This window comes from Malania oleifera, chromosome 5 (genome assembly GCF_029873635.1).
Source record: "Malania oleifera isolate guangnan ecotype guangnan chromosome 5, ASM2987363v1, whole genome shotgun sequence".
Classification (NCBI taxonomy): Eukaryota; Viridiplantae; Streptophyta; class Magnoliopsida; order Santalales; family Ximeniaceae; genus Malania; species Malania oleifera.
This window is the reverse complement of record NC_080421.1, coordinates 38320664-38335748: the sequence shown is the minus strand read 5'-3', so window position 1 is coordinate 38335748 and position 15085 is coordinate 38320664. Positions and strand designations below refer to the sequence as shown.

Genomic DNA, 15085 nt, shown 5'->3' with positions numbered 1-15085 from the left:
CTACTTAAGGACCTTAAGTATGTTTTTCTGGACCCAGTTGAGGGCACATTCTCGGTGGTAATCTCTTCTCATCTTACTTTGAATCAGGAAACTGAGTTATTGCAAGTATTGAGGCAGCATCGAGGAGCAATAAGCTAGACTATTGTAGGCATCAAGGGTATTGATCCTACAATTTGTACTCACAACATCTTTCTGGAAGGAAATGCAAGACTAGTTCTTGATGCACAGCGAAGATTGAATCCAATCATGAAAGAAGTGGTAAGGAAAGAAGTGATGGAATTATTAGCTGCTGACATCATCTATCCTTTCTCCGATAGCAAGTGGGTAAGCCCGACACAGGTAGTACCTAAAAAATCTGGTTTGAATGTCATTGAGAATGCTAGTGGAGAGTTGATCCCATCTAGGAAAGTAACGGGTTGGAGAATGTGCATTGATTATCATAAATTCGGTTAGCCGAAAAGATCATTTCCTGTTACTCTTCCTAGATCAGATACTCAAAAAAGTAGCCGGTAATTCTTTTATTGCTTTCTGGATGATTTTTTGGGTATTATCAAATTGTCATAGCACCAGAGGATAAAAAGAAGACCACCTTCACTTGCCCCTTTGGTACTTACGCCTTTCGTAAGATGCCATTCAGATTATGCAATGCACCCGCTACTTTCCAGTACTGCATGATGAGTATTTTCTCCAACATTTTAGATGATGTATGTGAAATTTTCATGGATTACTTTTCTGTGTTTGGTAAGTCTTTTGATATCTGTTTGAAAATTTTGACTGCTATTGTGAAAAGATGTGAAGAAAAGAACTTGATGTTAAATTGGGAAAAATGTTAGTTTATGGTAAGTAGTGGTTTGGTACTTGGCCATTTAGTTTCTGAGCATGGTATAGAGGTCGACAGAGCCAAGGTGGAGTTGATTTCCCAGTTACCTATCCCTAAGATAGTGAGAGATATCCGTTCTTTCCTTGGCCATGTCATCTTCTATAGGCGTTTCATTCAGAATTTCAGTAGTATTGCTAAACCATTGTGTTCTTTATTGCAAAATGAGACTGAATTTTTATGGACTGATGCATATGAACAGACTTTTGAGACACTGAAGAAACATTTGACTATAGCACCCATTATACAACCCCCTCGGTGGGATATGTCGTTTGAGATTATGGCTGATGCTAGTGATTTCGCTCTTGGTGCCATTCTTAGTCAAAGAGTCGATAACAAGCCTTCTATCATCTATTATGCAAATCATACTTTGAATGATGCTCAAAAAAATTGTACCACCACTAAGAAGGAATTGTTGGCTGTTGTGTTTGCCTTTGAAAAATTCTACTCTTATGTCATTAGATCTTTTGTCATTATTTTTACTGATCACTCTGCTTTGAAATATTTGTTGGAAAAAAAAAAAAATGCTAAGCCCAGGTTGATGAGATGGATTCTACTTCTTCAGGAGTTTGACATCACCATTCGAGATAAAAAAAAAAAAAAAAAAAGGAGTAGAAAATGTTGTAGTTGACCATCTTTCTTGTTTGCAGCTACCTGATATGTTTGTATCTCTTTCTCCCTTAAATGATGATTTTATTGATGAGCGTCTTTTTTGCAGTGTCACGCGCTCCTTGGTTTGTTGATATTGTGAACTAGCTTGTCACTGATTGAATTCCAGACCATTGGGTAACTCAGGATAAGTGTAAGTTCCTTGTAGAGATACGACACTACTATTTTGACAATCCATATCTGTTTAATTACTGTTATGATCAATTGGTTCACACATATGTGCCCAATGATGAATTTACTTCTATGATGCATTTTTGTCATAGTGGAGCATGTGGAGGTCACTTTTCTGCAAAGAAAACTGTTTCAAAAAGTTTGCAAAGTAGACTCAACTGGTCTACCACGTTCAAAAATGTGACGCCCAAATTTTTCATACCATTTTTTTTTATGTAAAATAAAATATATCATCATATATCGGCCACGTCAACAGCTTTGATACCACATAAACATAACCCGACCTAAAAAGGGTACCGGGTACATAGTATTTATCATATACACAAACCTAATAGTGAAAGTCATTTTATATACATACCACAGCGAATACACATATCAGAGTACTAATTCATCCATATATATATATGTGTGTGTGTGTGTGTGTGTGTGTGTGTGTGTGTGTGTGTATGTGTGTGTGTGTGTGTGTCTAACACATTCCCAAAAAGAAACACAAAATGCTCTAGGGGAATCTTCCATCCCTAGCTTAGATTACTCACCCTGTCTATGAAGGGTATTAGCTCCCCTCTATCTCAGAACTCTATCACCAGGTCTCATGGTTTTCTGAAATATTTAAATAATTAGGTGAGACACATCTCAGTAAGATGAAATAAATTATTTACAGTGTGTGGCAGTATGAGTTTCACTATATCATAACATACATATACATTTCCATGATAATATCATATGAGAAAACACACCAATCATTCTCATAATCATATAGATATAAAATACAAGCTTTTATAAGCTTTAGTCCATCTTTCATCTTGTTCACATGTAAGGGGAAATTACATGCCCATACATGTAACTCCCCTCTGCTCTAATATTGTTTGTAACCCTGCTCGATTAACTCGGGTATGGCCACAACTGATACTTATCAGGGCACTTACCTTACTCAGTAAGCCCTCAGGCGAAGAGTTTTACTTCGCTTTAATAATTTATGATATTAACTCACTTTATTCCATTTCCCATTTTCATTCTCATTTTCATTTTCATTTTCATTTCCACTTCATTATCTAGCACACTGCCTAGAGAATATTCTTTTTACGCCATGCTTCACCCCATGGTCAAGGTTATGCTACCCAATAAATATTTATCACGCCATGCTTCACCTCGTGGTTGAGGATGTACTACTCTGAACAATATTCATCACGCCATGATTCACCCCATGGTCAAGGTTATACCGCCTTAATATATATTCTACACGCCATGCTTCACTCCACGATTGAGGTTATATCACCCTGAATATATATATATATTACACGCTATGCTTCACTTCACGGTCGAGGTTATATCCCATTAAAATATTCTCTACACATGCTTCTCCCCATGGTCGTGGTTATATCCCATTAAAATATTTTCTATGCCATGCTTCTCCCCATGGTTGAGGTTATATCCCATTAATATATTTTTTACCCCATGCTTCTCCCCATGGTCGAGGTTATATCCCAAAAAAATGTTTACTACGCCATGCTTCACCCCATGGTCGAGGTTATATCACTCCACATTTCATCATTTCACATTTCTTGCTCACATTCTAGTATTCACAATTGCGGGATACATATTGCAATTTTCCACATTTCTATATTCACAATTCCAGTATTCACATTTCACATTCATATTGCAGTATTTACGTTGCAATATTCACATTCTCATATTCACAATTCCAGTATTTACATTTCACATTTTTATTGCAGTATTCACATATTCATATTCACATTTCAGTATTCATGTCCTATCATAATAGTCTGTATCATCTTTCATTATTCACATCATTTTCTGTTTCGTACTCATCTTTTCATTGCCCATTCCATACTCATAATAGTATATATAACACATTCCGAGATTTTCGACATTTCTCAATAACACGTATCATATTCTCATATTTCCCCATTCATTATACAAAACATTTCTATAATCATATTTCAGTATTACTCATATGCCACACAATTTATCTGATATTTTTATCATAATAATTTCAGACAAATTTTTATATTCTCATTTTCACATATTAATTCACTCGATAATTTTCAAAAATACTACTATAATTTATTCCCATTACCTAACTTACTAAGAGGTCCACTAACACCCTAAAACATACGCTCCTCAGCGTTCGTAGCTCAAAACCCTAAAAATCATATTTTTTCCAAGTTATTCAACACAACCTCCACAATATTGACATATAATATTCCCTAAGCTCTATTTACTCCAAATTAACTTTGAAACTATAAAATACCCCACTTACCATGGTTTTGGGATGGTGCCCCAAAACTCCAAATTGAAAATCTGCTCCGCCAAAGTTGTAGAGAATCTTCCCAAGAACCTCGTGGTGGTTCCTGATCGTCAAATTAGGCTTTAACGAGGCAAAAATCGTAGAGAGAAGGTGATAGTTCCAAATTTTAAAGAGAGAAGGAGAGAAAATTTGTATTCCTTCGTAAAAACCCATTTTTTCACTATTTATAAACCGTTGACCACGTGTCTTCGTCGATGAGACACGTGGGCTCATTGACGAAACCAAGAAGGGAGTTCGTCAACGAAGTCCTAGATTCATCAACGAATCCTAATGTCTTCAAATCCTGCTCTCGGTATCTCTTCGTCGACAAGACACGTGTACTTTGTTGACAAAATCTACGAGACATTCGGCGACGAAGACCCTAGGTTCGTCAACGAATCCCTATTGTTTCTCCTTTTTAAAATTTCTTCCCTTACTCTCTTCTTTATTATTATTATTTTTCATGAATCAATTTTTCCAAGTCTCTACAAAAGATGTGGAGAATTTTTGTAAAACCTGTGAGGCTTGTCAGAAACTAGGGAAAATCATAGCAAAGAATGAAATCTTTTACTGTTGGGGAATTGACTTTATGGGACCACTCCCAAACTCTTTTGAGAATTCTTACATTTTAGTTGTCTTGGACTACATTTCAAAATGGGTGGAAGTTATCCCTTGTAGGACAAATGACCATAGGGTCGTCATCTGGTTTCTCAAAGAGTTGTTTGCACGTTTTGACATGCCCAAGGTGATCATTAGTGATGGAGGGTTGCACTTTTGTAACAAACCATTTGAAGAACTCATGCAAAAGTATGGAGTGACCTATAAGGTCTCTGCTCCATACTTCCCTCAGACTAACGGTTAAGCTGAGTTGGCCAATAGAGAGATCAAAATCATACTTGAGAAGACGATTCTTCCTAATCAAAAGGATTGGTAAAAAAAACTGGTTGATGCACTATAGGCCTACCAAACTGCACTCAAGACGAATTTAGGGATGTTCCCCTACAAGTTAGTTTATGGTAAGGCTTATCATTTACCTATTGAGATTCAGCATCGTGCTTTATGGGCTATAAAACAGATTAATTTTTCACTTGAGTGCCAAAGGTTTAAGGAAATTGCAGGTATGTGAGCTTGAAGAATCTTGGAGGGAAGCTTACGGAAATGCCCGCTTAGCAAAGGAGGGGATGATGTTGCTACATGACAGGAAAATCAAGGACAAACAACTTTTCCCTAGTTAGCAAGTGCTTCTCTATGACTCTAGATTGCATCTGTTTCCTAAGAAACTGAAGTCCCGATGGCGTGGCTCGTACATCGTAAAAAAAGTTCACTCTTATGGTGTGGTTGAAATTATAGATCCAAATAATGGCAACAAGTTCACAGTCAATGGACAACGTCTCAAGCCTATCATGACTCCATTCGATCCACATGAAGAGGTCTTGCTTCTGTAAGACCCCAGTGGAGTCTTCTAACCTTTCTCTTTTACTATCTTTCTTCTTCTTCTTCTTCTTCTTCTTCTTCTTCTTCTTTTTATTTTCGTTTTATTTGTTCTTATTTGCATCTCTCTTTTATTTTTCTACTGTGTTTGTTGGTTGTGATTCTTTGTTGTTCTGTTTTTTTTTTCATATGATTTGTTTCCCCTATGCATATCTTTTCCATTTCCCCTACATGTTTTCTCATTGAGGACAATATTTCATTTTAGTTGGGGGGGGGGGGGGGGACAGAATTTACATGTGCAATTGTGTGCTTCCATGTGATAGAATTTCAATGTGAAAATTGCATGTGATGTTTTCATGTTGGTTAGGTCCACCTTTTGGGAAATACTAGTATTGAGCTCAGAGCATGCTAAATTCTTTATTTGTGAACGTTACATGAAAAAAGAAAAATTAAAATTTTTTTTTTCTTTTTTTGAGGATATGGAACATGTAGGATGTAGTGCAATCAAAGTTTGAATAAAAAAAAATTTTTATCCATTTCACTTAATTTCAACCAAGGGAAGAATGTTGAAAGTCTTGCTACATACACTACACAAATCAGAAAACTTAGAAAGACTACCTTAGATCATTTTTGGATGATGTATACTTCAGTTGTTTGAGACTTTAATGAATCATATCCTAATGGCTTAGAAAAAAGAAAGGAAAAAAAAAAAGAAAAAGTTTGAAACAAATGAAAATAAAAAACAAGCCAGGGATCAATTGCATAAAAATAAAAATAAAAAGTCAAACAGAGGGGAACAATTGTGTATTGGAAAGGGCTACATATTACTGGGGTCCTAACTAAACAAAAAGTTGGTACCGTTTAAAGCGTAGTTCCATGAAAACCACCATTGTACTTTCATGCATTAGAAACGGCTACCTGCTACCAGGGTTCTAACTAATCAAGAAAGTGTGTGCTTTTTAAAGTGTAATAGTGTGAAAGCAGCTAGTACAATGGTTTTGAATTAGAGTAAGATCATGCGGTTGTTTCAGATTAATTGGTGTGTTTGAAATCGTTAATGTTTTCTAGTGGTCAATCTTGGAATTCTGATCCTCTGTTATACACGTGAGCTTTGTTACTTTTCATTACTTTGGTTGTTTTACTAAATGGTATATAAACCTTTCAGTTGATACGTAACTTGAGTTAATCTATTTCTTGTGTTCCTAAACTCATTAAGCATTTTTATGGCATGTGGTTTTCATGAGTATTGGAATTAGGTTTGCTACTCTCCTAGTCTGATTGCATTCACGTTATTTGCTAGGGACTAGCAAAAAGTTAGTTGGTGGGTTTGATTACACATCAAAGATGTGTAATTAGGCATTTAAATTCATGCATTCATGATTATAATTTTAATTAAATGTCTAATTATTTTTAATATTTTAACGTCGAACTCATTTGATAATCTTGAGATAAATAGCCTATTTTGACATAAATTTAAAGCCATTTGTGTCCTATTATTGCAGGATAATTTTTAGACATTAAAGATGTACGGGGGTTGTGCATGAGAGAGACCGTGTACGTGAGTCATGTGCGTGACAACAAGGAAACATTGTGCGTACAAAAAGAAGTTGAGCATCGAGTGAAGAACCATGGGTTGCATACAAAGAAGGGCTACCGTGCATGGAGGATGGGCCGTGTGACTCGGCCATGCAAAAAATGAAAATGCAGGCCCGTGTATGTGTGTGGCTTGATGCGTTGAAGGGGGCAGTAAATTAAGGGAACCGACTAGAAGGCATTGAAAGGTAAAAGTAAAATAAAAGGGGAGTAGGGCATTAAACGAAAAGGTAGCTGGGGTTTTTGAGAGGCAATAGGGGTAGGCCTGGCAAAACGGGTTATAACCCGTCGGGTCACCCGGACCCGCCCATTTAAAACGGGTCTGGGTTTGAGAAAGTTAACCCATTTAATAATTGGGCGGGTCACAGGTCAACCCGTTTATAAACGGGTTAAGTAAGTTTGGGCGGGTCACCCGCGTTAATTCGCTGTTTCAATTAAACCCCTTCTCAGTTCAGGCTGTTTAGCCCCCCTTCACTTCACTTCACGCCTCACAGTTCACAAAATCACAATCACACAGTCGCACTTCAAAAAAAAAAAAAAACCCTAAGGCTAAGAGTTCCCAACTCCCTGACCCTAACCTGTGCCGCGCCACTCCAATCTCCTCGTCTGGGTTGTCACTGACCTCTCGGCTCTCAGCTCTCACTCTCTCTGTCTCTCAGATTGTCAATCCTCTCCAGCTCTCCTCTCCAGTCTCCAGTCTCCAGTCCGGCAGTCCTAAGTCTCCTTTCTTCTCCTCTGGTGACCGGTGCACTGCTATGCGCCAGACCTGCCAGTCATCGTCTCCTGCGAACGATCCACTCGGATGACTACACACCTTGAGCAGATCGAGTCGTTGACTCCTCCAGGCGCCACGGACCACTGCCATAAGCGTCAATCCCCCCTCCGGCCTCCCCCAGCTCCACAGACCACTTCTCCACGCCTCCAGGCTCCAACATCCAACTGCTCCACTCGGAGCACAGACCACTCACACCTTGGGTTTTTTTTAATTTTATATTTTTTAAAAAATGTATTCAGGGGATGTATTATTTTTTAGTTCTTTTTATTTATAAATTAATAAATATAATGCAGTTTTTTTTTTTATAAAAAAAATGTCATTTTATATGAAATTTTGAAAATTTTAAAATAAAAAAATTATATTTTTTTAAACGGGTGACCCGTTACCCTCCCGTTTAATAAACGGACAGGTTAGGGTTGGCATTTGTGTGATTCGTTTAATACCGACCCGTTTATGGCTCAGCCTGTTTATGACCCGGCCCGTTAGTGACCCGCTCAAACCCGGCCCGCCTACCCGTTTTGCCAGGCCTAAACAGGGGGTTTTGCGCGTGGGTCTTCATGAGCTTTGGTATCAGCCCCGCAATTGGTCTTCTTCTTGGGTCTCGAGCAGCTCTCCTCATGGCCAGCCATCTCTACACTCCTTCTTCTCTCTCTCTCTCTCTCTTGTTTTTGGAATACACACCGGGTATCCACGCGTCCGTTTTACGGTCCACGTGACTAATCCTATGCCCCTTAAAGTTGACCCCACAACTCCAAAGGGAGGGTAAATTCAGGAGTCCAGGGGTGAAAACGAGTCCGGGACTCTCTCTCTCTCTCTTGCATTTACATTACTAGTATGTCATTGATACCTTCAGTTTTATTTACAATTTTTTTGTTAGAATACTAAGTAAATGTTGGGTTATATTTATTTTTAATCTCAGTTTATTTGAAGCTCTTAATTATTATTTTGTTTTAGTATTTTATTTTTCATTTAAGTAGTTAAGATATTGAGTTTATTTTTGTTTGAATTTATTGTTGGGTTGATTTTAATTTCTATTTACATTATTGATTGGGTTATTGTCTTCATGTGAAGTTGATGTTGGGATATGAGTTTTGTTTAAGTTAATTGGTGTGCGAAGTATTTAGTTGAGTTACTTTCATTGTTGAGATTAGTACGCCTTCACTTAAGGTAAATGTTGGAGTTGAATTTTTTTTAGGTTTAAGATAATTAGTGTGTTTGTTTATTTCATTGTAGTTCTTCACTTTTATGTTACTTTAATGCTTGTTTAAGTTTAGTAATTTTGCTTGAGTTATTTCTATTGAGAGTTTAGTCGTTTTCATTTAAAATTAGTGTTGAAACTGAATGATTGGTCTGTTATTAGTGTGTTAATTAGTGTGTTGAAATTAAATATTTGTTTAGGTCAATTGAGGTTTTTGCTTTGATTTATTATTTGAATGTTTATTTAGTGAGTTGTAGGTTGATTTTGTGCATGTTAGGTTCATAGTTTAGATTTCTCTCGTTTCAATTTCGTCATAAATATTTCAAAACCCCAAAGAAATCGAATTTGAACCATGTTCAGTTAAATTGTTTTCTTATTTTCTTTTTTCTGTGTTGCGCTAGTTTAAAATTAATCTGCATTCCTTAAGGAGACGATCTAACATATTTGGGCTAATTATTACGTGATGTAACTTCTACACTTGGGGCAGTCTTTGCATTGCTCATTTTTAAAAGTGAGTCAACCCATTTATTAAACAGGTTAAAAGGGTGTAGCTGCTCAACCTATTAATCCATTTAAATTTTCAAAATTACTAATTATAATAGTAATTAATCTGTTTAACCTATCACACTTAAAAATATACTACGAATAAGTAACTAATATTATAATTTGAATATCTATATGCATAATGTAATTATGTATTGTTTAGTTGAGTAATGATTAATATAATTTGAATATCTATATGCATAATGTAATTATGTATTGCTCGGTTGAGTATTGATTAATTATGTACATAATTTGACTTGGTTTTCAAACCATTAATATACATGTATGTTTCCACATAATTGTTTCGATTTAAATATGTTTGTAATTATGTAGGTATGTGATTATAGTATTGCCTATATTTATAATTTATAATTAAAATTATATAATTATGAAATTAATATTATATTTGAAATATACATGCATAATTAGTAATTGTGGACAATTCAGTTATATGTATATGTACATAATTACGCGATTATGTAAATGTATGTAATTCAATTTAATTTGATTTTCCAAACCAATTAATATGCATGCAGTTATACTAATGTTGACTAAACCTATCATTGAAATTAAACTACTTAATTACATTATTAATATCACTTTTTTAGATAATTATGCATACAATTTTGCAATTATGAACAATTCGGTATAAATATATTTGTAATTATGCAATTAAAAGTGCAGGCAATTGCTTTGGTTCATATGCATACAACATGCATGTATAGAATTACATAATTGGTTAGGTTTAGATAGGTTCGTAATTATATAATTATGTAATTTTAGTATTGGTTATATCAAAATCTAATTGGAAACTAAACTACATAATTATATATGTAGTTAACACTATAATTTGAAAATATACATACCTAATTTTGTAATTGTGACCAATTTAATTTGAATATATATATATATATATATATATATATTTATTCAATTACACAATTATAAATGTACGTAATTGTTTTGGTTCATTTATCTAAACCACTTAATATGCATGTATATACATAATTTAATAATTGGTTTGATTTAGATATGATCATAATTATGTAAATCATTGTAATTATATTATTAACAGCACATATCATTGAATTTATGCTACGTACATAATTACATAATTAATTCTATTATTTAGAAATCTATATTCATAACTTTGTAATCATTGACAATTTGGTTTGAATATACACAAAACTAACTGTGCTTATATATGTATGTAATTATTTTAGTTCTATTTTTCAAAATAATTAATAAACATGCATGTACGTAATTACGTAATTGGCTCAATTTAGATATGTCCATAATTATGTAAATATGTAATTATAGTATTGATTACAAATATCATTTGAAATAAGACAACATAATTATGTAGTTAACATTGTAATTTTAAAATATATGGACATAATTTTATAATCATGGACAGCTTTGTTTAAATATATACGTAATGATATAATTATGTATGTACATAATTATTTTGATTTGATTTTCCAAACCAATTAATATGCATGCATGTACGTAATCACATAATTAGTTCAATTTGGATATCCTTGTGATTATATAGATATGTAACTATAGTATTTGTTGCACATATCATTTGAAATTAAAATTTATAGTTACATAATGAATTCTATAATTTGGATATCTATGTGCATAGTTTTATAATATATTGATAGTTTGGTTTAAAAACTGTCACTAATATGTCACTTTTAGTGATGAAATTTAAATCGTCACTAATACTTTCGTCACTAAAAATCAGTTTTTTTTTTTCTTTTTTCCTTATAAGGGCGACTTGTGACTTTAGTGACCCCAAGGTCACGGATTTGATTCCCTCTCGAGGCATTACGCCGATGAACTACCAGGGGTATGTCAATGGGCAGGCATCTTTCACTTTCCCTAGGTTTGGTGTCACACCATAGTGTCCAAAGTGGCGTAATGGTGGTTGGAGTTCCCGAATTATAAAAAAAATACGTAATTATATATATATATATATATATATATATATAGTTGGTTTTTTTTTTACTAATGAGTATATGTAATTATAAAATATGTCTATAATTATATAGATACATAACTATAGTATTTGCTACAATTATTAGTTGAAATTAAATTATTTAATTAATTACGCAACTAATACTATAATCTGTAAATTTATACATAATTTTGTAATTATAGACATCTCGGTTAAAAAATGCGTCTAATTTTGCAGTTATGAATATATGCAATTTGTGGAGATGTCAACTTAAATATATACACAATTACGTAATTATGAGTGTATGCAATTGGTTCGATTCAGTTACGCAAACCAATTAATATGCATATATGGGTGTATGTAATTATGTAATTACGAAATATTTTCCAATCAAGCAATAGATCAAATACCTCTTTAAAATTAAATGGACAAACGAGTTAACTCATATCTAAATAAATATGGATCATAAATTGGTCAAATATTTTATATAAATGGGTAAATGGGTCATAAATGATCTAACCCATTTTGACTCTACCCATCTTGAACCATACTCGCCCAATTAACATGACTAAGTGACAACATGCATTCATGGATGCTCTCTTTTTGCAATATGCCACCTGTTTTCTATGACCACCATTAAATTTTACTTGACAATTCACATCCAATTGGTGCATTTGGAATTTTCAAGAACAATCAACCAATTCTACACCAAGCCTAGCCATTAAAAGTCCCACCACGTTCAAGCCCCCAAATTTGGTGCCCTGCCAGCCAACCGAAGGTCAAGATTGGGAAGAGGCTCGTAACAAGCTTCAATGAGGGGAGGAAAATAACATTCTCTTGTGGTTTCCTTGGAAACGGAGGAAAATCTCATAGCCTCCCTCCATTGGCAGGATCCCAGCATTGCCTGGTCTCAGGTTTCCGGCAAGTTCTCTCTACGGCTTCCGGAATTCGGACTGGGGAAGAGCTAGCTTGCTCTACATTGCCTTGAGATCAATGGCATCCATGGGTGACGGGATCTGCACTTCAGCCAAATGCAAGGAAACCGATCGGGAAGAACTCGAAACCGTCCGACAAAATCCTGAAAAAGATGATCATGGAAACAAGGCCTGCGCTGAAATGAAGAGGTCAAGGAAGAAAGTGTTGATGGAATTCCGATGCAGGATGGAAGATGCCATTCTGGGGAACTATCTTTTGGGGAAGCCTGCAAGGAACTGTTTGGGGAAGGAACAAACGAAGGCCAGAGATGCCCTGAAGGACATTTCTCTGTGGGGTGTTCCATTGCTGCCAAGTAAAGGTCACGAAGGCACCGACATCGTCCTGCTCAAGTTTTTAAAAGCCAAGGACTATAAGGTCCCCGAGGCTTTCGAAATGCTCCAGAAGACTCTGATATGGCGGAGGGAATTCAAGACGGAAGGAATTCTTGACGAGGACTTGGGTTTCGACCTCAAAAATGTGGTGTACCTAAACAACACAGACAAAGAGGGCCATCCCTTGTGTTACAACATTTATGGAGCTTTCAGGGACAGGGACGTATACAAGAGAGCATTTGGATCAGAGAAGAGGTGTGAGAAATTCCTTAGGTGGAGAGTCCAATCTATGGAGAAAGGCGTTGGGAAGCTCAGTTTCAAGGCTGGTGGGGTGAATTCAATGGTGCAGATCACAGATTTGAAGAACTCCCCAGGGCCAGGAATGAAGGAGATAAGTGCAGTTCGCAGAAGAATCTTGTTGCTGCTTCAAGACAATTATCCTGAGCTCATTTACAAAAATGTAAGCTAGCATAGAGTTATGACTATCCCCTTTTTTTTTTTCATAGGGTGGGGGTTAAAGATGATCTCCGGGAACTAAGGGGTCTGGTCTTTATGATTTGCAGATAATCATAAATGTTCCCTTTTGGTACTACACGTTCCATGCGCTACTTTCTCGCTTCATCTCTCAAAGAACAAAAAGCAAGTTCATCCTTGCCCGACCATCGAAAGTCACAAAGACTCTTCTCAAGTGAGATAATTATTAATTAAATGCGTCATCTGGTATCAGTATTCTTTCCATCTCGATTTTTGAATAATGTCCCTTTGACTTTTGATTTGGACTTACTTGCAAGCAAATAGGTTTATAGAACCCGAAAACATACCAGTTCAATACGGCGGTCTCCAACGGGAGGACGATGAAGAATTTTCGCCTGCAGACAAGGTCTCGGAGCTAACTATTAAGGCGTGTTCAGTTGAAATCATTGAAATTCCTGTAGCAGAGGTATGTGAACTTCTTTGTCGTGTCTGTTCTGTATGGGGAAAAAAATAGAGTTGGAATGGGCTAGTACGATTACTTGGACTCCCCGAACTCCTTTATCTTATACCATTTTCTTTTCTCTACTCTTCCGTGCATGTATATCCCCCAGACCGGGGTGACTCTGGTCTGGGACGTGGCGGTGGTGAACCAGGAAGTGTGCTACAAGGATGAGTTTATCCCAGATGACGAGGGCTCATATACGATTTTGCTTCAGAAGAAGAAAAAATTGAGTGAGAGCTTTAGGAATTCATTTTACATTGGTGAACCAGGGAAGATAGTGATAACCATTGAGAATGGGACATTTAAGAAGAAAAGGGTTTTCTTTAGATCCAAGAGCAAGCCCACTGTTCCCATGTATGTCTTCTTTAAGTGACTGATTCCTTCCACTATATATATACTATCTCGTTGTATTTGTATTTATTTCTTTTTTGTTTGTACGTTTAAAAATGGATTCTAATTTGTAATTAACTTAAAATAGGGAAAAAGAAAAAGTATAGCAATGCTGAGTGGCTTGTTCCTGATCTCTCATGAAACAAGACGGACAAGTTTCTCTACTGTTCTCTTGCATGTAATTTCAGACCTTACTATAGGAATTTGACATAGAAAATAGGCGTGTTACCTTTTCTCTTTCTTCCCCATAATGTAGATAAATTAATCATTATCAATAAGAATTCTTTTTTTTTTTTCTGAATATTTTTTTAAAGATATAACCTTAGAAGCCACCCTATGATAGACTTATTAAATAGGTGTGCGTGGGTAAGATGGGTAAAGTCAAAATGGATCGGGTCATCATACCCATTTAGACATGAGTACCCCATTACCTATTTAATCTTAAAACATGCGAAACTAGTTGTTGAATACCATGAAACTTATAACTATTATAAAAAATTATCATTACCACATCTTTCCGCCATCTTTGGAGGTTATTTTATTTATTACACAACTGGAAAATATGTTCGTAATTAGTACATGCATGTACGCATATTGATCGCATGGAAGATAAGTACGAGTTGGGTAATGCAGTTTGATTATCGGTGAGGTTTTGGCTTGCTAAAATTACAAAAGGCGTGAAGGGTTCTCTGCTTTCCATTGATAAGAATTTATTGGAAGAGTTCCAAGTGAAAACGATAACTCCGAAGGTTAGAACTCCTCGAAAAGTTGTCTGGAAAAAGCCTCCTGTAGGTTGGTTGAAGTTAAATATTGATGGCTCTTGTAAAAGAAATCTGGATTCTTGTGGTAGTGGTGGTATCATTCGTGACTCTTCAAGTAATATT

General features: G+C 35.5%; 1 protein-coding gene across 1 annotated transcript; it reads left to right on the top strand.

Moving 5' to 3' along the window:
* The first annotated feature begins 836 nt into the window (after window positions 1-836).
* On the top strand, window positions 837-14184 carry LOC131155929 (patellin-6-like). The gene is made up of 6 exons (XM_058109386.1): window positions 837-1331; window positions 1528-1611; window positions 12402-13295; window positions 13399-13523; window positions 13634-13775; window positions 13921-14184. The coding sequence occupies exons 1-6, from the start codon at window positions 837-839 to the stop codon at window positions 14182-14184; spliced, it is 2004 nt and encodes a 667-aa protein (XP_057965369.1).
* The last annotated feature ends 901 nt before the right edge of the window (window positions 14185-15085 follow it).